This window comes from Magnolia sinica, chromosome 15, assembly GCF_029962835.1.
Source record: "Magnolia sinica isolate HGM2019 chromosome 15, MsV1, whole genome shotgun sequence".
NCBI classification, from domain to species: Eukaryota; Viridiplantae; Streptophyta; class Magnoliopsida; order Magnoliales; family Magnoliaceae; genus Magnolia; species Magnolia sinica.
Window position 1 is genome coordinate 75,427,528 of NC_080587.1, and position 24,410 is coordinate 75,451,937.

A 24,410-nucleotide genomic window follows, 5' to 3' on the forward strand; every position below is an offset into this window, starting at 1 on the left:
AAGGCAGATGTTCAATCGGAACCGTTCATGTAATAGGATCTGCTATTGATGGTCCATGATTCAAAAATCAGAAGACACGACAGTCGTATCCGTCCCTTTCTCCCACCTTTCCGTCTTGAATTAAAGCCGTTAACTGTTTTTACTAATTCGAGCTGGTTAGGAATGGGCTCGGCTTCGGTGGATCTCCGTAGACCAGAGGTGGGTGGATCCCTGATAGTGGGGGCCACTTTGATGCATGTGAGTTACATCTACGCTGTCCATCCTTTTTCACAGATCATTTTAGGGTGTGAACCAAAAAATGAAGAAGATCCATATTTTAGATGGACCACACCACAGGAAACAGTAGTGATTGACCATTAAAAACTTTTTTTGGGCCACAAAAGTTTTGGATCAATATGATATTTATGTCGTCCCTTCATCTTGGTATTTTTGACCTTATCAAAAGTTTGGATGGAAAATATACATTCCATTAGTCCTCCAATAATTTTTTAATGGTGAGTATACAATCACCACTGTTTCCTGTGGTGTGGTCCACCTGAGAGTTGGATATTATTTATGTTTTTTATTTTTTACTAAAATGAGCTTTAAAAACGTAAGGACGGAGTGGATGTAAGGATCATACATCAAGGTGGGCCCCACAGTCAGGGATCCACCGTGCTACCTGTTCCATTTGCCTCGCTTTAGTTTGAGCTAAGCCCACACGCGTGTACAATGTAGCTCGTGTACACGCCACCACATGTGCCACCGTGGCCTACAGGTGTAGTATCTATACCGTTCACCAGGTGCTCCTGACCTCGAACATTTTAAGTAACCAAAATAAATCTGGTCCATTCAAAAAGTGGGATGTGATTTTAGAAACAGTTGGACGGGTATGAAAACTTTAGGTAAGCCCTTTCCAGCCATACATTTTTTTCTTAAATTATTGCCCACCTGAAAGGTAAAAAATATGATATCTGAGAATCTAAACAATAGTAAGACTGATGAATCGACCGGATCTTGTCAATGTGCATGGTGGCACATGTGTGGCGTCAACATTAACTAATTGGCACACGCGCGTGGATGTAGCTAAATGCCTGTGTAACGTGCATATCACTAGAGCTTGTATCATCACAATGCTCAAACTCAAAAAATAAAATAAAAAGAAAGTTTTTTTTAAAAAAAAAATGATACTCTAGTAGAGTGTGATGGCGATACGCAGGCACTTATAAATTGCATATTTGGAATATAAATAAGCAAAATTAAACTGTCAATATTATGAGATAAATTTTATATGTATAAAATAAGCAAAAAATAATATTATTTTGTTATATTAATATTAGATTGGGAGACATTTATTGGACGGTTGAAAATAAATAGTATCCAATGGTCTTATTTCAACATACAACTGTCCGGAAATCAGAGGTTTCGATTCTTCAAATTATACTATTTTGGTTTTGTCACTTGCAGACAGTGGGTTCCATAGTTTAAACGGTTTAGTTTGAGTTAGTGCATGCCACGTGGTAGGTTCTGGGTGCCTGTATATCAAGTTTCAGACAAGTATTAATAACCGAGTGTGTGGGGCGTGTGTGCGTGTGTAAAAAAAAATAAAATATATTACACCCAGATCCTCAACTGGTAGACTGAGTGGAGATACCCCGTTTCATCACTTGAGGTCTTGGTATCGATCCCTAGTGGGGGTGGCTAACATGGAGTGTGTGTACACACATGGTGTGTACTAACAGGCGCTCCTCACTGTTGAGCCACGCACCTTAGAAAGCCCTTCCATCCTCACTTTTGAGCCACGCACCTTACAAAGCCCTTCCATACGTAGCTTCCACGAATACTCCCCTGCCATACGGACCACATCCAAACTCATCTCTATCATGCATATTTCTTCTTTTCACTCAATTTCTTCATTAAATCTCCACGTAGTATTGCCATTCTACTATGACATTATATCTTTCATCTTCCATCCTACACAAAGCTATCTTCATTTTTTTTCTGAGAGGACATGGATACATTGATAAACATGAAATCTTGAAAGCTTTTCTCCAAAGATCTTGTTTCATATCAATGTACTCTTATTCTTCTCGAACACAGATTTCACTGATATGGTAGCTGTGGGAGGTAAGGATGTTTAAAATTTGAAGAATTTACCTAGAAGTTTGCAGTCAATTTCATACACTTCTAAGTTAATTTCACGCGGTTATTCATGAACTTCAAGAAGTTCGTGGTCAATTTAACAAAGTTTCACAGTAAATTTCATGAAGTTCTCGATCAATTTATTGAATTTATCGGTCAATTTCATGCACTACTCAATCAATTTCATGCATTTTATTGTCAACTTCAAGAAGTGAATGATCAATTTGCGATGTTTCGCGGTAAATTTAATGAATTTCTTGGTCAATTTCATTCACTTCTCGGTAAATTTTACACATTTATCCATTATTTTCACTCAAATATGACCGACTCATCGGTCAGTTCACTCAATTCGTGGTCAAATTTTACTCATTTTGCAGTCAATTTCACTCGCTTTGCAGTCAAGTTCACTCACTTCGCGGTTAATTTCAATCACTTTAGAACCGAGAAGTGGGTGAAATTTATTGCGAAGTGAGTGAACCTAACCTAAAAGTGAGAGAAAATGAATGCGAAGTGAGTGAAAATCACTGTGAACTGAGTGGAATACATCCCTGCAATTTTATGAAATGTTGTAATCTGTTATAAATGATATCTTGTAAAACATTCAAGGTGAAATGATGTAATTTGTTGTAAATGATATCTTGTATATTTTGTTGTAAATTTGTATAAGATGATATCTTGTTAATAGTGATTTTATTATGAATGGTGATTTGTTCATGTATTAATTAATTTCATCTACTTCGTGGTAAATTTCCTTCACTTCTTGGTCAATGTCCTTTACTTCGCCGTGAATTTCACTCATTTCACGATAAATTTCATTCACTTCGTAGTGAATTTCTTTCATCTCGCAGTCAATTTCCTTCACTTCGTGGTGAATCCCCTTCACTTCGCGGTCAATTCCATTCACTTCACGATCAATTCCATTCACTTCGCGGTCAATTTCCTTCACTTTGCGGTGAATTCCATTCACTTCGCTATGAATTTCGTTCATTTCGCAGTTAATTCCATCCACTTCATTCACTTCGCGGTGAATTCCATTCACTTCACGGTGAATTCCCTTCACTACGTGGTGAATTCCACTCATCTCGTGGTCAATTTCCTTCACTTCGCGCTGAATTCCATTCATTTCACAGTCAATTCCATTACTTTATTCACTTCGTGGTCAAATTCATTTGCGGTGAATTTCCTTCACTACGCAGTCAATCAAGGGACCATTAAAGAAATCTATTAGTAACTTTTTTTTCATAATGGTAAGTAGCTCTTAGCAACTTTATCTAATCCTGGGAGGGAGAGAGAGAGAGAGAGAGAGACTTGTTTTAATATGTGTGGGGCCTACCAAAACTTTCAATCGGTGTGGGGCCCAACAAACAATTCAATATGTGTGGGGCCCCTCAAAATTATTCCAATAGGTGCAGGGCCCACCAACATTTAAAATACCCATGCCTTCCTTTCCGAAGCGGATTGGTTGGTGTGCAAAGACGAGCGCTGATGCTCCTTGAACTCCGAGTTGTACCAACGGTTCAAAAGAGATCAAAGTTACATGGGCCCCACAGTTATGTATTTATTATATCCACAAGTTCATCCATATTTTGAGATCATTTCAGAGCTTTAAAAAAAAAAAAAAAAATCATATCCAAAGATCAACTAGACCACACCACAAATAGCGGGGAAATTGATTTTCATCATCAAAAATTTCGTAGGGCCTACCATAAATCCAATCTATTCATAAGGTCACAAAGACCTGGATGAAGAGGAAAAACAAATTTCATATTGATCCAAAACTCCTATGACCCCTAAAAGGGTTTCAATGGTAGACGTTCAATCCCCCGCAGCTTTTTACAGTGTGGTCCACTTGATAGTTAGATCTATCTTATTTTTCATCTCAAACCTTAATATGAGCTCGCCAAATGGATGGATGGTTTGGATATAACACATACCTCATGATAAGACCCACAAAACTTGCACTAACCAATCCACTTCATGTTACATGCAGCGGTAGTGCCATGGTAGTCTGTCCATTTATTTATTTATTTTATTTATTTTTATTTTTATATTTTTTTTTACAAAGAGAAATTTTTTTCCCCCCTACATTTTTCTCTAATACATATTTATGTAAATATGTATATATAAGCATATAAAAATATTTTTCTCACTTTTTATTCATTTAACAAGCATATCTCCCAAACCAGAATGAGTTACTTGATGTACCATATATGATTTTGGGGTAGGAGAAGCTACTTTAGCCAACCAACCTAGTTATTTTTCAAGATTTCATCAGGTTGATGGTCGAAAATCCATTTTATTCACTTCGCGGTCAATTTCAATCAGTTTGTGGTTAATTTCATTCACTTCGCGGTCAATTTCATTCACTTCGTAGTGAATTTCACTCATTTCGCGGTGAATTTCATTCAATTCATCCACTTCGCGGTCAATTTCCTTCACTTCACGGTCAATTTCTTTCACTTCGCGGTGAATTTCATTCAATTCATCTACTTCGCCGTGAATTTCCTTCACTTCGCAGTCAATTGCATTCACTTTGCGATGAATTTCACTCATTTCGCAATAAATTTCGCTCATTTCGCAGTGAATTCCATTAATTCATATACTTTGCGGTCAATATCCTTTACTTCATGGTCAATTACATTCACTTTGCGATGATTTTCACTCATTTCACAGTGAATTCCATTCAATTCATCTACTTCGCGGTGAATTTCCATCACTTCGTGGTGAATTCCCTTTACTTTGTGGTCAATACATTTACTTTATTTACTTCCCGGTGAATTTCCTTCACTTCGTGATGAATTTCACTCATTTCGTAGTGAATTCCATTCAATTAATCTACTCCGCGGTCAATTTCTTACACTTCACGGTCAATTTCCTTCACTTCGCGATCAATTTCTGACACTTCGCAGTCAATTTCCTTAACTTTGTGGTGAATTACATTCAATTCGCAGTGAATTTCTTTCACTTATATATGTTTTAGGAATGCCTTTACATGGTTTTAGATGGTATGGCCCACATAAGTTTCATATACTGCTGATTTTTGGGATATCCCATAACCTAAATGAGACCCATCAAATTCATGGTGTTGATATTTGACACACATCACGGTGGGGCCCACACAGCTCAACCTCATGGGAAGTTCTCGTGGGGTGGACCTCATAATACCATTTCTCATATATATAATCACCTCTATTTTACTCTTTGTAAATTTTATTTCATGTAATATCTTACTTTTATTCTTCTTCTTATTTTTTCAATGGTCATTTTAATGATATATATCAAATAAATAAAATGATATAGTTGGAGGGGAACCGCGTAAGCTATGGCTACAGTTATAACCGTAGCCATTGGAAAACATAATGACTCTAGAGTGGAGTGCTGGCCAATGGCTACGGTTATAATTCGTAGCCATCGGCTACACGGTGCCACCTAAACCAAGGGCGTTTTTGTCCAGAAAAGTGCGACCTTACAGCAGAGGCTTTGTTTGGTAAAGTAAGTTTGGATTTGAAGAAAAGGGTGGATGGCTTACAAGTGAAGAGTACAGTCAGAAAAACCTTTTAATAACTCCTCCCAAAAAAAGGTTACATTCCATGACAGAAGCAATGTGTAATGGGTGCATTAATAAAATAAAATAAATAAAGAAATGGGAGTGGATTTATGTGTATTTGAGCAATATTTCTTGGACTTTTTGCTGGTTGATGTGCATTTGAACACTACTTTTTGGTCTTTTTTTTTTTTTTTTCGGGATAAGGAGGGAGACGTGTATTCCACCCCCAAAGTAAGAACTTACCTACTGAACCCAACAATGGCAAGTATCACTACTAAAGTGATGTGACCACATTATGTGGGCTCCATTATGATATATGTGTTGTAATGACGCAGGGATGAAAGTGATGAGGTCAATCACCATCTTCCTTAGGGGGATCATTACTTCAAATCCACATAGCTTCTTTGGACTCCTCACAGAAACTGAAACCAAAAAATAGAAACTAAAAATAATTCTAAAAAGTCGAAATAAATTTGTTGAATATTGATAGCTGAAATAAATGAGTCTACAACCCCTTTTAAATAAGGATACCAAGACTTGGAATAAGTTTAGGACTTCAACTATAGCTAAAGTAGCTGGGTTGGTTGGGTAAAGTAGCTCGTCCTATTCCAAAATCATACATGGTACGTTAAGTAAGTCATTTCGGTTTGTGAGATATGTCTGTTTTAAAGTTCCGATGGTCTTGATGACTTTTGCCTCCGATCGCGCCTTCTCTAATCAATCTTGGACATGAAAGTGTCTGCAACCTACTCCACATCATGTATCATTGTCCATCCATTTTGAGAGGTCATTTTAGGTCATAATGCAAAGCACCAGGAAGATCCAAAGTTCAGGTGGACTCGAAAACAGTGAGAATAATGATGCCAGCCATTGAAATCTTTCTAAGCCCACCATGATATTTATTATAGATCTAAACCTGTTTATAAGTTAACAAATGGAAAACACAAGTATCAGCTAGATCGAAAATTTTTATGGCCCAAAGAAATTTTTAATGGTAGGCATTAAATCCCCACTGTTTTCTGTGATGGGGTCCACTTGAGCTTTGGATCTACCTCATTCTTTGGCTCATGCCCTAAAATGATGGACGATGTGGATACAACACATACATCATGGTAGGGCCCACAGAATGTGGTGACGTCACTTCAGATTTGGGTATCACTAATTTTGGGGATCAAGATCTTAAATGTTCTCGCCAACTGATTAAACGGTGCGGATATGATAAGCACACGCACGCACACCACCACACACTCACGCCGCAGTGGAATTTCACCACCTATGGGTACTCGAACCCTCAACCAGGTGTTGAAACTCTCGGGAGCCTACCACCGGAGTAAGAGTAAGGACCCAGAGGCCCATGTAACTTTCATCTCCTTTGAACCGTTCCTAAAACTAGGCTCGAGGAGCCTCAGCGCTGGTCTTCAGACGGCAAGTACCCACACCAGCTAGGTTGGTGGTGTGGTACACCAGCCAATCCGCTTCCCACATATGGTCTCAAGTCCAACTGGTTGTGCCACAATTACAGTCCACATAGTGGATAACTTCCAACAGTTACGTGCTTGTGACATCCAATTCCTCCTAATAGGTTGGCCCCACCACCATGATCACCTAGTGAAAAAATCAGCCCATCCAATCATCAAGTGTATATAATAGAAAACAGTGTATAGCCATTGATAAATAGCAAAATACAAATGTGGTCCCCTTTACCAGTAGATAGGTCTGATTTTCTACATGAAGTGTTCCTCATGGTAGGGTGAATCCATTAGACGGGTTGGATGCCCCATGCGCCTGGCAAGTTAGAAGTTATTTGCAGGGCAGACCATAACCAGTGGTTCAACCGGTCAGACTTGAGACCCACTAAGTGGGGGGTTGTTTGCTAATGTCTCCACCTTCACGGAATGTTAACAACGTCGTTAAACCTTTTAAAGGGCAAAGGGAATTACCCATCATCCATCCGAACCATTCAATCATTCATGCAACTAGGCAAAGGGAATGAACCATCATCAATCTGAACCATTCATTCATTCATACAACTAGCAGTAAGCCCCGGTGAAAAAATCATGTCGATTGGATGATTCTAACCTTTTGAATGGGGCCAATTTGTTACAGCCATCCATTTTCAATGAGTCGTATTGATTGTCCATTTCTATGCTATTTATCAGCAGCTTAGGATCACCTAATTGGCATGATTTTTGCACCACGGCTTGCTCCTACTTCCATGAATGAATAAACACTTTTGATAACCCAGTGTGTGTGTGTGTATCTCATGGATGGTTCAGATTTTGAGCTCATATCATGGGAAATGAGTTCTCAAAAAGTTATCAGGAGTTCTCCAGAGCACTGGTGCGCATGTGAGCATTCATATATATATATATATATATATATATATATATATATATATATATATATATATATATATATATCAATTCAAGTAATATTGGTTAAAAGAAACAAAGGCAAACCCCACACTATCATGGGGGATTCAAAACAGAAAAATGTAGGGGGGTTGGCAGTTTAGGTAACATTGGTTAAAAGAAACAACGGCAACCGCCGCATTAAGTTGTTAAGAATCCACGATCAGCATGTGGAACAATCAAGCAGTGCAATTTCACCACATAACCTATCTAGAGTGGGGCCCACCAAGTGGAGAATCAAGATTATCATCCACTCATCCACATTGCCACCTGAAGGGATGGAAGACATTAACATGATATTATTGCAATCACCATAAGTTTATTCTCAACTTGTGATCATGGTCTAAAGTAGAACCGAGTAGCACATATCTAGATGGGTTGGACAGTTCTAAATCCAGAAAAAAGAAAATAAAATAAAAACAGGAGAATCCACATGCTGCAATCCAAGATCCACGCGAGGTTTCATGTAAGTAATCCCCGAATTTATAATTTACTTGGAATTAAGAACTTTGGCATGGTGACGGATGTGATCGTCGATGAAGGTCGCAATGAAGAAGTAGGAGTGATCATACCCAGGCTGCATCCGCAAGATGAGCGGTGCATTTACGCTCTTGCAGGCTGCCTCGAATTTCTGGGGCAAGAGCTGATCATGCAGGAATTTATCCTCCTCCCCCTGCCAGGAAACAACACATCACTAGGAACCCACAAATCTCAAATACAAAAAGAAATGCTTACTGAAATGTCCTAAGATATTAAAAAATATAAGGGTCCATGATTTTATTTTATTTTTTTCATTTTTTAAAATATTCTCAGTTGCAAAACACATACCGTAAACAGATTCATTCAGGGTGGAATTCCGTACAGGTAAAATCCACTTTCAGCAATCCAGACCATTTATCTGATGTGTTCCAATGTTAATAGGACTACTGTACGAAAAATCTTGGTCGCTGAAATGGGGGTGCTGCCTGTACAAGATGCTGGCACAAACAAAAATGCTACAGAAATCAGCAGCACATTATTTAACGAAACAGGTTCTGGATGATTGTGGATTCATTCAAAGTGTTCCATATCCATTACAATACACTTGTAAAGGCCGATATGTATAGGTAACGGCTATGACTGTTACATGATATGGGGGTGAGACGGGCCAGTTGGCTTTTGAGGATCGTATCGGCTGTTACGGAGGCCATAAAAGCCATTATGGGGCATAATGACCATTACCCCTGCAAGGCCCCGTAACGGTTGAATCACTTTTTTTTTCTATTTAAATCCATTTTTCTCTTCATTCTTTTCACTTTTCTCATTCCAAAAACTTTTGTATACAATTTTACAATAGCTTTCGACCACTCTTACTACAGCTTTAAGATTAAAACTGTAGATTGAAGTGATTTGAGTGAATAGAAGCTTTGAGGGCCTTTTTTTCAAAAAATTGAAGAAAGTAGTATTTATGTTTTTTTTTAATGATTTCTAGTTCTAATGCTTGATTGTGATGTATAAACATTAGAGACATATAATCTTGTTCACAAATTCACTAGACAACCCGATACAACACTCTCAGCAAAGAGTGGACCATTATACTACCATAAACATGTTCAAAACAAAAAAAATGAACACATATTTGGAATATTTATATTATTCTGGATTTTCTATATATTTTTTCAGAATTTTTCGAGCAAAAGAAAATTGTCGACCATTACGGGGGTCATAACGGTCGTTATGCCCCCGTATCGGCTGTTATGGCCAATACCTGTATCGGTAATGGTGATGACTGTTACAGCCTCCGTTACGGATACAGAATACCTTGGATTCACTATTCAGATTCGAATGTTTGAAAACACCCAGGGACTACCTTCTGTACTAAGATTCCTTCCGAAACAAAGGAATCTGAGGTTCTGGTGGATTGGATTGTCTGCTAAAATCCGGTGTCCAAGGGCCACAACGAGGTTTTTCTGAATGTCGGATTGAAAAAGAGAGAGAGAATCTTCGCTAAATAGAAGAGAAACTGGAACAGTAGATGGTGTTTTGGAGTGTGTTTTCTACATCCAAATGGTATATTATTGTGGGCATGGTGAAGATGATGTTGGACATTGATGAGGTGCTAGGACTCCATTACGAAGAGGGAGTAGCGGAAGCAGAAGTACAAATCATAAATGACCAAGAGCTCTCAGGGATGTCTTCTTGCTTGGTCAAGAGCTTCCATGGAGAATAATATTCACCAGATTTCTACTGATATTTCAAGACGTTCAGTGAGGTTAAAAAAAAAAAAAAGACGTTCGGTGAGGTTGTGGATGTTATTATTCCCAAGTACAGGCACTAATCACCCAATTGGTGTTTCACATTTGTGAGAATCAGGAGACTAAAGGTGGCAACAGAAATGCCACAGCCAATCTAATTCAAGGTCAACAAGATCCAGATCACTCCGCTACATAGTGCAGGAACGGGCACACAGTGTGCTGCTTTCTTGAATACAACACCAAGGGTAGTATCATGTGCGTCGCTCTTGTAGGATATGCGTATGTGGGGCCCCACTAGTGGGTGGGTCCCACATGGTTTTTCCTCAGAACATCTCCAAGTAGATATCCCTCTTTCCATTTTCTCTCGAAGCTCGAATTTGAATTTAAATTCAAACGAAAGAGAAGATTTGGATTTTTTATTTTTTTTTTGGGAGAGAGAGAGAGAGAGAGAGAGAGAGAGAGAGAGAGAGAGAGATTGGATGTGATAGGGATAACCATATGCATCCAATGTTTGTAGTATTAGTATTGTTATATGTATCATTGGCTGAGGATATGGAAGCATATATCGATATTGCCAATACCCGGAAATGTATCACTGACTGAGGAAAACATTGGAGAAGCGTGGGAAATTTTGTGGAATTTCTAGATCAAACTTCGGGAGATGCTAATATACACATATTTGCATATTGCAAATAATTGCAAAGATAACGCACACATAATAAGTTTCCCTTTAATGGGGGCCTAAAAGTATGTAATGCTGACTTAGGGAAACATTGGAGAGACATGGGGAAATTGTGGAACTTTTCAATGATACTTCAGGAGATGCTAAAATAAACACATTTGCTTATTTAAGAATCACATAATAGCAAAAAAGGTGAATGTTTACATATTCAGGAATTAAATAATAAGTTTCCCTTAATGGGGGCTGAAAAACATGTATCATTGACCGAGGTAGACATTGTGGAAACATGGGGAAAATGATGGATCCATCCATCTATGCGTGCATACAATGACAAACATATATACACACATGCATGATCCATCCATCCGTCCATCCACCCATGCATGCACACATATGAACATGCTTAGTTTGAAGTTTCATCCTATCTTTGGAATAACTTTAGCAAGAGACTTATTGTGGGATTTTGGAATTACGAGGGAGTGAAGAAGCATGCTTCCATTTTGGTATGCAGAGCGACATTAATCCCCAAAAATTATCTTGGTCTTCCTCATGGGGTGGATCCAGGATTGTTAGCCACTTGTGACCTAGTGATCGAACAATTTGAAAAGAAATTGATGACATGGAAGAAATCTCATCTCTTGCACACATATATACATGATTGGTTTGAAGTTTCATCCTATCTTTGGATTAACTTTAGCAAGAGTCTGATTGTGGGATTTTGGAATCACGAGAGAGTGAAGAAGCTTGCTTCAATTTTGGGATGAAGAGCGACATTAATCCCTAAAAATTATCTTGGTCTTCCTCTTGGGGTGGATCCGGGATTGTTAGCCACTCGAAAAGAAATTATCTTGGTCTTTCTCCATGCAAAAATGTTTTTCTTCTAAGAGACTCGTAAAGGAGTTCTACCTAATTAAGACCCAAATACCCCTTATGGGCAGACGTGTAGGGGACTTGTGCTACCGATTGTGTCAAGGCAAAACTTTGGGCAGCAACTATTGATAAGATCCTTACGAACACGGCATCCGACGAAGGCAATCAAGCCCACACGTTCACGCATCCCACAAGAGGTGATGATCACGAACACTTCATCCCCTTCTCACACATGGACCATTAAAAAGCCCCGACACAACAAAAAGAAAAGAACTCTTAGGTTTCTTAAAAGATTTTAGCATAAGATGGATGGAAGAGCCCAAAAATAAAAGGAGGAAACAATTATAAAGTAGATAGGAGAAAGATGGATTAAAATCAGAAACAAGATTGCTCTGATAACATTTAGATTTGTAAACTAGAAGAGGAAGAAAGAAGAAATAAGAGAAGAGAGAAGAAAGAGTTATGAAAAGAAAGGAAAAGAGGATTGTTGGGCTGAACATCTCCCCTCCTCCTACTTATATTAATAATTTTTTTTAAAGATACTTATATTAATAATAAGCTAGTAAAAAAGACAAACACCTTTAAGTAACAAAAGCGAACATTCCCCTAAAGTCCCAACCAAGGAATCCTAATACAATTTAACTAAAGAACAGACAAGAGAGGGAGCTAGGTGGGCCGTACAGCTATACGGCCCACATCCATATACATTAGGTGGTAAAGCCCATATTTCTCATATGTTTACAGATCTTAACCATCGATACTAAAGAGCATTGATGTGATGCTTGCATGGTTGCCCATAAAATGTGTGCTGGACCTAGTGAACAGTCTAGATCAATGGATTGTACAGTCCATGTCCCACTGCAGCTAGGAGCACTATGATTATTCTGCTCTGAGAGCACTGGAACACTTCTCCATCGAAAATTACGCTATAACAGCATATTCCAATTTAGGAAGACATCCTCCCACATGTAAATTACACTCAAATATACTACTTTTTTCGTCTTTACTACAAAGCAGCAAGAGGAGCACAATTCCTACTTACACTAGCCTATCATCTGACAAATTGACTATCATCTAAGAAATTGAGGTCATGCTCTCACCTGATCAATTAAGATGGGAGTCGAAAATTTGCTGAACTTCGCAACTAGACAAGTGGCATCGTATTCCTGCATGTTCATAAATTAAAATATATATTCCCTCTTTCATATTAGCTTAAACCCATTAAAAAAACAAAATGTGAAGGGCATTGAAAATCATATGCAATATGATAAGGATAAAAAGATACCTCCCAATCAGATTTACTGCTACCCAAATAGTTCGAGAAAGCCTTCTGACCCCAAGCACAATTTATAGGATTCACAATTGGTGAAAAGGCAGATGCTGACTGGATAACATAGAAAAAGCAAATGTAAAGCATGCTAGTGCCAACATCTAAATGAAATATTTTGAATTAGTGCATTGCAAGAAATCCTTTGAAATGAAGATCAAACTCAAGAGAGTACCTTATACTTGTCAAGATTTTTTAAGTAAATTGTCAAGGCTCCATGTCCCCCCATCGAATGTCCAGAAATGGATGCACGTGAAGTATCAAGCTCTTGAAAATGTTCACTAAGAACTTTTGGCAATTCCTTGACAACATAGTCATACATACGCCAATTTTTCCACTTCTCTTGGGTAGCATTTAGATAAAATCCAGCACCTGGTCGAAGAAATGCAAGTTGAATGACAATTAAGATGTAGGTGAAGGGCCAGAACTTTCCTTGGCAAACATAATGTTTTGCTTTTCAAAAAAATGGATATGCATCTGTTGCTTATTACAATCACCAATAAACCACACTCGTTGCTTTTATGCAACTATCAAGAACATTACTTTTCATTAGTTTGCCAAGTCCTGGGGTGGCAAGGGCTTGTATAGAATAAACATATTTGAATATTCATGCGTAAGAAAATTTTTAGACCTACATGCATATCCATGAGGGCAGAAAGGTGAAGTTGAACAGACAGAATTAGATAGAGCATCCTATTGCAGGGCAATGGAATCGAATCAAATACAAACTGCTGGCATTGAATGGTGGAACTCAGAAACCACAACTTCATCACGAAAGCCTCTACATTCAGAAAGGAGTTGTTGACCAGACAGATTTAGATGCATCGTGTCATATATGGGAAACTATAAGGTCAACCTCATGGGAGCTTCCAATGAGGTCGAGCTCTGTGACCCCCACCTGATGTGTGATGGACATCCAGGCAGTGCATTTGGTAGGTCCCCTCTAGGTTATGGGATGTGCAAAAAAATCAGCTGTATCCAGAAATCAGGTGAGCAGTGGGCCGCACCATCTGAAATCATGCCTAAAACATCTAAAAGCACTTGCTAATGCCCATTTGAGCTTTGGAAATGGCCTAAAATTTGGCCTAAGACATACACAATGAATGGGCTGGATGTCTAAACCACATCTCACTGGGCCCTATATACAATCGGGAAGATTTTAATGGGCGGGCATCCACTCCCAACTTTTGTTCATCATGCGGCCCACCCAAGTCAAGGATTGGCCTGATTTTTAGGCCCATGGCTGAAGGGTGGATCTGATTAATGGGATGGATGTCCGTCACACATCACAGTGGGCCACACAGAGCTCAACCACGTAGGAAGCTTCCCACACACACACACACACACACACATATATATATAGAGAGAGAGAGAATAAAAAACAAAAACAAAACAAAACAAAAACTGCTGGCATCATGGAACTCAGAAACCATAAATTTTTTGGTATATATTTTCAAATTTTGGTGTCATGTACCAATCTTTGTGAATAGCATGTAACCTAACTTTTATTTGTGTTACCAGTGTTCCTGATCAACTATTGCATGCACCATATTTCCTGTAGAGGTATATCAGTAAATGTCGTAAAACAATCAAAAGATTAAATTGCACACAGCTCCATAACAGTTGCTTACCTACTCCGAAGTCCCAGCTGTCTGACTCTCCTTCCACATTAAGGCCTCCTACAGTGCATGAAAGGAAAAGATAATGTAAAGACATTATCAACCATATCTGCTTGTAATTATAGTTTCTTGTAATTAGGGTCTACAAACATGAAAAAACACAATTAAATGCTTCTCAGGGTATAAGCACCATAACAGATCAGTAGTACAGAATTGTAAGCAAATGCACGTGGCATGCAACTATATGCATATGCACAAGCATTATCCATGAAGGTCTTTTATATTTGGAAGTCTATATGAGTTTAGTCCATGCATGGAAGCACAAGTACAGACTCTTGAATCCAATGCCGATTGGCTCTATATGACAAATGATCAATGATGATGGTGTTGGCAACAACAATGATGATGATATGTTAAATCAGAACAGTACTTGACAAAAGACTACTTTGTTGAATGCTTTAAAATATCCTGATTTCCTCAATAATTCTGATTTGTTTAGACAAAATCTTTAAGCCAGATCAAAGGATAGATCTAATATCAATACCATGTAAAATAACAAAAGAATTATATTACTTGGTGAAGAAGAAGTACAAGAGCAAGGTAATTTGTTGACTTTCAAGACTATCTAGGAGAATTCGAGTGGGATCCGAACAATTTAATAAAATAAAATAAAATAATGCTTGGAACCAAATGCCCCATATACGCCTTGCAATGGATCCCACATTTTGGACAGTTAAGATTTCCTCAATAAGTACATGTGCAATGGTTGAGTGCATGATATGGTTCTCACACTCAATTATCTCCCATGAATGGGAAGGCATTTTCTTAGTAAGAGAAAACATTCTTACTTGCAAACTATGATTATCCAATGGGATGCACACATATATGTGGCATCCAAATAGTGGACCCCACTTTAAATAGGGCATGTTTGGAAATCAGATTGAAAGAATAATCCTAACCTCCTAATCGTGGGCACTATTAATCATTCAAACATTCCAATTGATGACCATAAAGGGCCTGTTTGGATAGTGGGAAAAGAAAAGAAAATTGCAACAATTATCTAATGATGATTTTTCAAGATTTTCCATGGCCAATAATGAAACATGTATTCCCATGAATTTCATTTTTGGAGGGTCTTGTTTGGATAATAAAATAGAAAACTCATAAAGCAATTATAATAGTCACCTCACATCTTGCGCATGAAAATTTGTCTATGGTATTTAGGTAATGATTGTCTTTTGAAATGGAATATTTCTTTTGTTATCTAAACGTAGTGAAACGTCCCATCATGGGAAAAGTCGTCCATTTTTTTTTCTGATTTTCTTTTCCCATTATCAAAGAGGCCCAAGATTGTGAGACTGTATGTTATAATGGGAAAACTGTGTCCATCCACAATGAGGCCCACAATTGAGACTGTTTGGTATGCCATGTGTCATGTATGAGTCAAAATACAGACCGTTAGAAAACGACCAATAATCAGGGCATTCGAATGGCAAAATACTTGCAACTGATGTGATGAATCCACTAAATAGTCTAAATTAGATGATCCTAAATGCTAAATTGGCATTATAAAATGAAGCCGGCCATCAATAAAATGGAAAAGATTAAATCACTAGTTAGTGTTTCGAACTGAGCGGTTAGGTTCATTCAATGCTGTGGTTTTCCATCTACGGTCCATGCATGATGAGCCTGCCAATGAGCAGTGACAAGCTCGTAGATGATGCTATGTGTCACTTAGGTAAGTCATGCGCTGCACAATTTTTTTATTTTTATTTATCCATCATGAGATTAACATATTACTGCAAACTTGTAAATTTTGAACAGCTAGCAGAACATGGAAGAAACTGAAAACATAAAAAAATAAAAATAAAAACAAAGTTATTTTTTATGCCTTTACAAGCGATCTAGAAATGCTAAAAAAGAAAACACAAACTTATTTAGTCCAAAAGATAAGATTTTGCAATTAGGAAAACTAGCATTAAGAATAAATTTCCAGTCCGAACACACACTAGAATATCTTCAAAACTACAATAATGCTATCATTTAGAAAATTACATGTGCGCCACCATAGCACAATAGTGCAAATCATCTCTTAACAAATCAGTCATCTAGTACCTATGAAGTTCTTTTGAAAGACATGAACCAACTTCATTTCATGCAATACCCACGTGTGGTACAAACATGAGAAAAGAACAGAAGCTGACTAGTGGTAGCAAGCAAAGGAGTTGGTGTTCTGACCTTAAGGGTTTAATAGCCTAACTTGACATGTTCCATCAGTCCTAGGGCTTTTGGCATATTGGTTAGGTTCTCAACAGTTGGTATCAGAGCCAACATCATCTCCTATGTTCGAATCACGAAGGAGCAACCTGTGGAAGGGGCTGCCTGGAAAAGAGGCCAAAGTGAGTGTCGTTGCGGACGTCAGCTATGGAGCGTGGTGGAATGTTACAATCCCAAGGGTTTAATAGCCTAACTTGACGTGTTCCGTCAGTCCCAAGCTTTGGCACATTGGTTAGGTTCTTAACAATTGATATCAGAACCAACGCCACGTCTTGTGTTCAAGTCATGGAAGAAGCGACCTATGGAAAGGGTAACCTAGAAAAGAGGCCAGAATGAGTGTTGGCACATTGTGGGCCGCCACGGATGTCAACTGTGGAGCATGGTTGAATGTTACGATCCCAAGGGTTTAATAGCCTAACTTGACACGTTCCATCAGTCCTAGGGCTTTTGGCTTATTGGTTAGGCTCTTAACAATTGGTATCAGAGCCAACACCACATCTTGTGTTCAAGTCATAAAGGGGCAACCTATGGAAAGGGCTACCTGGAAAAGAGGCCAGAGTGAGTGCTGGCACAGAGTAGACTACTACAGACGTAGGCCATGGAGCATGGTGTAATGTTAAGATCCTAAGGGTTTAATAGCCTAACTTGACACGTTCCATCAGTCCTAAGGCTTTGGGCGTATTGGTTAGGTTCTTAACAGTCAGTTACAATATTAGTTGGGTCCTTACTCATGGCTTAGTGGTAGACTCACAAGAGTTTCGACGCTAAAGTCATGGGTTCAAGTACTCATGTTGGTGTGTGTGGGTGTGAGGGTGTGAGGGTGTGTGCGTTAAAAATAATAATAATAATAAACAAAATAAAAGGTACACTACTAGCAACAAAACTAAAAAGCTTATTTGGATATTACAAATTATGCTAGGTAATAGCTTGGAAACAGTCTATAACTTACTTGGAGATGTATCAGGGGCAACTAGCGCAACTCCTTCACCAGAAGCAGCACGTTGGGCTCCAGACTTGACAATAAAATTTTCATCTGAGCATGTAAGGCCAGACAACCAGTAAAGGACCTGTCAAGAAATTCGAGGGCTAGTAAAGAGCCAGTTCACCAAACTAAAACTTAATATCAGTTTGATAATAATCTGGTCCCAGTAGGAATTGGTGGAGTGTTAGGAGATGATAAAGGACCATGAGTCTGTGTTACAGACATTTTTCAGATCTAAATGGTTTTTTTTTAATTGAAAGGTAACATGGGCTTGAACCCATGACCTCAATGTCGAAATGCACTCCGTCTACCACTGAACCATGGGTCGAAAGATTCAAATGATTCAAGGTAAGAGGAATTCTTCAAGGTTCAAAGAAAATAACAGTGTAAGGAGATTCGGCTATTGCAATATCATCAAAAAGACAAAAACAAGAAAAATCAGAGGCTTTTGTAGATTAGCTTCTTTAATCACAAGTATTGGACAATTATAAGACAATAGATGTTCAATTTAGGCACATGCTATGTGAAGCTAATGAGGTAGACAATGGTGCTTGAACGCCCACCATTAAAAACCTCCTAGGGCCCACTGTAATGTTCATTTGCCATACAACCTGTTGATAAGGTCATACCGACCCGGTTGAGGGGGAGGACAAATATTAGCTTGATCCGAAACTTTTGTGGCCCACAAAATTCTTAATGGTCAATCACCTCTGTTTCCTATGGTGTGTTCCACATAAGATTTGGATCTGCTTCATTTTTGGGGTCATGCCATAAAATGAGCTGGCAAAACGGATGGACGGTGTGGATATACAATACATACATCAAGGTAGGCCCCAGGGTCAGTGCTGCACATCTAATCCACTTGCCGCAATGTTGTTAGCATCCCATGAAGGTTTATATTCTACGAGTGGATTAGGTGCGCCCGGCCTCACCCAAGACAGTGTGGCCCTTGCCGTGGGGCCTACCTTGATATATGTATCCTACATCCACGCCGTCCATCCATTTTTCCAGATCATTTTAGGGCATGAACCCAAAAATGAAGCAAATCGGAAACTCAAGTGGACCATAACATAGTAAGCGGTGGTGATTGAACGCCCTACAATTAAAAAATTCCTAGGTCCCACCGTAAAGTTTCCATAATGTTTATTTGCCATCCAACCTGTTGATAAGGTCACATAAACCTGGATGAAAAGAAAAAAAATATATATCAGCTTGATCCAAAACTTCTGTGGCCCATTAATGAACAATCACCACTGTTTCCTATGGTGTGGTCCACCTGATAATTGGATCAGCTCATTTTTGGCGTCATTCCCTAAAATAATATGAAAAAACAGATGGACGGCGTGGATATAGAATACATAATCAAGGTGGGCCCCAAAGTAAGGACCGCACCTAATCCACTCCCTTATATTTTACAATAAAACATTAAAAAAATGATAAAAAGAAGAATAATTTTCTTAACCGTGGCGATTGAGCTGAGTCCTGATCTGTACATCTATACTAGGCGGACGGACGGTCCAGATCAACAATTATCCATCCGTGACAGATGAATTACATTCAGTTGATTTCACAATACCAAAAGATAAATCCAGCAGCGGATCACTGGAGTGAAGCCCTACATAACTTAGAATTTAGATGAAATAGTCATGAATTCAGGAAAGAATGCGTTAAAATCAAAATTGAGAGAGAGAGAGAGAGAGATCGGTTACAGGGAGCTTGAGCTGTGGTGAAGATGAAGGTGGGAAGTAAATGTGGAAGGTCATGGAGCAGCCGAGCGTTGGACTGAAGTGCTTGTATCTCTTGTTGTATCCTCCATACATCTTTGAGCTGCTTACTTCTTCTGGCTTCTCCATTTTTCCTCTCTCTCACTCTCTCTCTCTCTCGATATCTCTGGGGTTCTTTAATCATATCAAAGAATCGCGATTCCGGAGTACGGGGCTAGGTTTCGGTAGTGATACTACAGTACCGAGCTCGGTACTGATCTGTGCTTGAAAACGTCTGTGAGCCCCACCATGATTTATATATCTAATCTATTCCGTCCATCCATTTTTCCAGATCATTTTATAGAATAATACGAAACATAAGATAGATCTAAGTCTCAAATGGACCACACCACACGAAAAATTTCTGATCAAACCCTCACCATTAAAAAGGTCATAGGGCCCACTGTAATGTTTATTTGTCATCCAATCTGTTGATTAGGTCACATGGGCCTGGATAGAGGGGAAAAATAAATATCATCTTGATCCAAAACTTCTGTGGCCCTTAGGAAGTTTTTAACGGTGGGCGTTCAATCAACACTGTTTCGTACCGTGCCTCGTTTTTTAATCCGTGCCCTTAAATCATATGGAAAATGAATGGACAGTGTGGATAAAACATATACATTATTATACATTATTGTGGGGCCCACAGATCGCACATAACGGTACTGAGATCGGTGATGGAGGGGCAAATACGTAATCCGAGTCACCTTCTTCCATGAAGCTGATTAGGTGCGGTATTTTCAGTAGGGCCCACCTTGATTCATGTATTCTATATCCACTTCGTGCATCCGTTTTCCAGATCATTTTAGACCATGTGATAAAAAAATTATGCAGATCCAATTTTCAACTGTACCACACCTTAGGAAATAGTGGTGATTGACTACTAATGGTCCCCAAAAGTTCTGGAACAAACAATATTTGTTTTTTTTAAATGCAGATTTACCTGAACTTACCAACAGCGTGAATGACAAATAAACCTTAGGGTAAGCCCTAGAAAGTTTTTAATAATAGGGTGTTCAATCACCACTGTTTCCTATAACATGATCCGCCTGAGAATCAGAACTTCTTCATTTTTATGCACATATGCTAGAATGATAAGGAGAAACGGATGAACGGAGTGGATATAGCATACATGCATCAATGTGGGCCCCACAATAAGGGCCGTACCGTCTACGGTGTGCCGGCAGCACCTAATCCACTCTCTTCGGACGGGTTTTGGCTGCTAACCCAAGCACTGCCCAGCTAGCTGGTGTCAAAGTTCCGTAGGCCCACCATGATTTATTTATGTGTTTTATCTATGCCGACCATTGTTCCTGACAGTTCATTTTAGGGCATGTGGCATGTCCAAACCACAAACCACAGGTGGACCACACCAGTTGAAAACAATGTTGATTGAACATCCACCGTTAAAAGCTTCCTTAGGCCCACTATAATGATTATTTGTCATCCAACCTGTTGATAAGGTCACACGTACCTAAATGAAGGTAAAAACAAATATCAGTTTCGACCTGAACTTATATTCTCAGTTTTCCTTGTAGCGTGGTCTACCAAATTTGAATCCGTCTCATTTTTAAGTTCATGCCCTAAAAGAGCTTTTAAAAATGGGAACGGATTGGCTACTCCCCTGACACCAGCCCCGTGGCTGGTGGTCGGTGCTCTGTGGGGCCCATAATGATGTATGTGTTTCATCCATTTTTACAGATCATTTCATGGCTTGATCCCAAAAATGAGAGGTATATAAATCTCAGGTGGACCACACCACATGAAAACAGTAGTGATTGGATATCCACCATTAAAATCCTCCTAAGGCCCACTGTACTTTTTATTTGACATCCAATATGTTAATTAGGTCATACAGGCCACAGATGAAGGGAAAAAACGAAAAACAGCTTGATCCAAAACTTTTATGGCCTCAAAATGCTTTTTAATGGTCAACACTCATTCAATACTGTTTCCTTTAATGTGGTCCACTTAAGATTGTGATATATCTTATTTTTGGTCTCATACCTTAAAATGATCTATAAAAATAGATAGACAGCATGGATGAAACACATATATCATGGTGGGGCCCACAAAGCACCAACCACTAGCCATTGGCCGGTGCCACGGGGAATAGCCAATCCGTTTCCTTTTAAAATGGACGGACCGACATCACGAATAAAACGCATACATCATGGTGGGGTCCATAGTACTTTCACACTAATTAGCTTGTTGATGTTGGGTAATTGGACAAATCACATCCAGGACTTTACCGTGGGGCCACCTTGATATATGTATTATATATCCATATCATTCATCCATTTTTCTGGATAATTTTAAAGCATGAGTACAAAAACTTAAGCAAATTCAATTCCCAACTAGATGATATTACCGGATACAACGGTAATTGATCATTAATGAGCCACAAAAGTTTTAAGTTAAGCTGATATTTATCCGTTCTCTTCATCCAAGCTTACATGATCTTATCAACAATTTGAATGGCAAATAAACATTATGATGGGCCCTAAAAATTTTATAATAGTGGAGCATTCAATCACCACAATATCTTATGTGGTCCACCTGAGATTTGAATTTTTTTCATTTTTAGATTCATACTCTAATATGATCTTTAAAAATGAGTGGACAATGTAGATATGGAATACATAGTCAAGGTGGGCCCAAAGTTAAGGGCCCAATCATATTGGATGAGGTTAGGCCGCACCTAATCCGCTCCCTCTCATCCTACGGCTCAAGTCCCGGGATTCGGATTCGATATCCAACCGAGGTAGTTACCGGTCCAAGAGGGTGCCCGAAAAACTCTGGGCCGAGCATGATGTATATATTTTATTCATGTCAACCATCCATTTTGCCAGCTTATTTTAAGTCACAAGCTTAAAATGACACAGATTCAAATCTCAGGTGGACCTCACCACAGTAAAGAGTGGTGGTTGAATGTCCACCGTTAAAAACTTCTTAGGGCTATAAAGTTCTGGATCAAGTTAATATTCGTGTTTTCCCTTAATTCAGATATGTATAGCTTAATAAAAAAGGTTGGATAGCAAATAAACATTATAGTGGGACTTAGGAAGTTTTCAATGGTGGTCATTCAATCACCGCTGTTTTCTTGGTGTGGTCCACTTGAGAGTTAGATGTTATTCATTTTTGGATCAGATCCTAAAATTAGCTGGTAAAATGAATGGACAGAGTGGATGAAAGACATACATCTTGGTGGGTCCCACAGCACCAACCAGTAACGAGATCTCTGAAATGGAGGGTTCACTACCGAATCCGAGACCAAGTCCCAGCGCATCTGGGTGACGATTCAGGAGATGCAGGACGGGAGCGCGGATTACGTGAGGTGAGTAACAGCTTGCTAGATGAGACCCCTGAAAGTGGGGCCCACATTGATGTGTATATGTATATCCATGCCGTCCATCAGTTTTTCCAGCTCATTTTATACCATGATTAAGAAAAATGAAGCACATCCAAGCTTTAGGTTGACTACACCAGAGGTGATTTATCATCAAAAACTTTTTATGAGCTACGAAAGTTATGTGTTTTTCCTTCATCCAGGTCAGGTCTGTGTGAGCTTATCAACAGGATGGAAAATAAACATTACCGTGGACCCTAGGAAGTTTTTAATGGTGGGCCTTCAATCACGACTTTTTCATGTGGTGTGGTCCATCTGATGTTTCTATCTACTTCATTTTTGGGTACTTGCACTAAAATGATCTGGAAAAACGGATGGACGGCGTGTATATACTACAACACATATATAAAGATGGCCCCACTTTCAGGGGCTTCATCCATTACCTTACCTCACCGGGATATCTGTTTATTCATGCCGCCCATCACTTTTCTCGTATCATTTTAAGACAGGAGCACAAAAATAAAGCAGACCCAACCTTTTCATATGTAAATAAGCCTGATTTTTGGGGAAAATAAAAAAATAAAATCCTAGTAGGGCCCACCAGATGAAGAAAACAGAGCTAGGCCCGGTCTAATGGGACACTATAACTCAAAGGGCTCAAGCCCAGAACTATACGACTAGGAGTGGCAATGGGTCCGGTTAAGGCCCTATGCACGAGCTTGCCTACCATGGACCTAGCATAGTAAGATCAAGCCCAAAAACAAAAAATTGGCTGGACCCATGACCAACCATGGCCGACCGGACAATTGGTAAAATCTCTATTTCTCACATAAATGTTCCTAATTTATTCAGCGATGAAGTGGGCCACACATACACAAAAATCATTTAATAGAAACAAATTAATGGTCTATATTCACATGCATGGGTTGCCTAATTAAATATTAATATGACATTTATAGGATATAAGACGTACATATGAAGTTGGATCAAGCGGTTATGCCGGATTATGTCAGACTAAAATGACTTGAACCGAAGTCTAGCTTAAATCATTGATTGGGCCATGCATGTTAGACCAAGCCCAACACATGGGCCAGCTTGAGCTAAGTCGAGCTCATCCGACCACCCGGCTAATTGCTACCGTTGCCCGTAACCTCACATTAGGAATACATAAATCAAAATGAAACCATCCAAATAGTGGGCCCCACTTTAGATGGATCACAAACCAAAC

The 24,410-nt window shown here is 39.0% G+C and overlaps 1 protein-coding gene across 1 annotated transcript; it reads right to left on the reverse strand.

Moving 5' to 3' along the window:
- Nucleotides 1-8,378: 8,378 nt before the first annotated feature.
- Nucleotides 8,379-19,970, reverse strand: LOC131227222 (S-formylglutathione hydrolase). Its single transcript, XM_058222975.1, has 7 exons — nucleotides 19,780-19,970; nucleotides 18,038-18,155; nucleotides 14,824-14,871; nucleotides 13,368-13,564; nucleotides 13,151-13,249; nucleotides 12,966-13,031; nucleotides 8,379-8,752 (listed from the first exon to the last, which is right to left on the reverse strand). Exons 1-7 carry the CDS (start codon nucleotides 19,921-19,923, stop codon nucleotides 8,570-8,572), a joined length of 855 nt encoding a protein of 284 aa, XP_058078958.1. The 5' UTR covers nucleotides 19,924-19,970; the 3' UTR covers nucleotides 8,379-8,569.
- Between the last annotated feature and the right edge of the window lie 4,440 nt (nucleotides 19,971-24,410).

Excerpts from the sequence above, each read along its gene's own strand:
- LOC131227222 (XM_058222975.1), bottom strand. The coding sequence starts at position 19,923 with ATGGAGAAGCCAGAAGAAGTAAGCAGCTCAAAGATGTATGGAGGATAC. Across the intron at positions 13,250-13,367 it reads AAAATCTTGACAAGTATAAG|TCAGCATCTGCCTTTTCACC; the intron begins GTACTCTCTTGA and ends TATGTTATCCAG. Across the intron at positions 13,032-13,150 it reads GCAGTAAATCTGATTGGGAG|GAATACGATGCCACTTGTCT; the intron begins GTATCTTTTTAT and ends ATGAACATGCAG.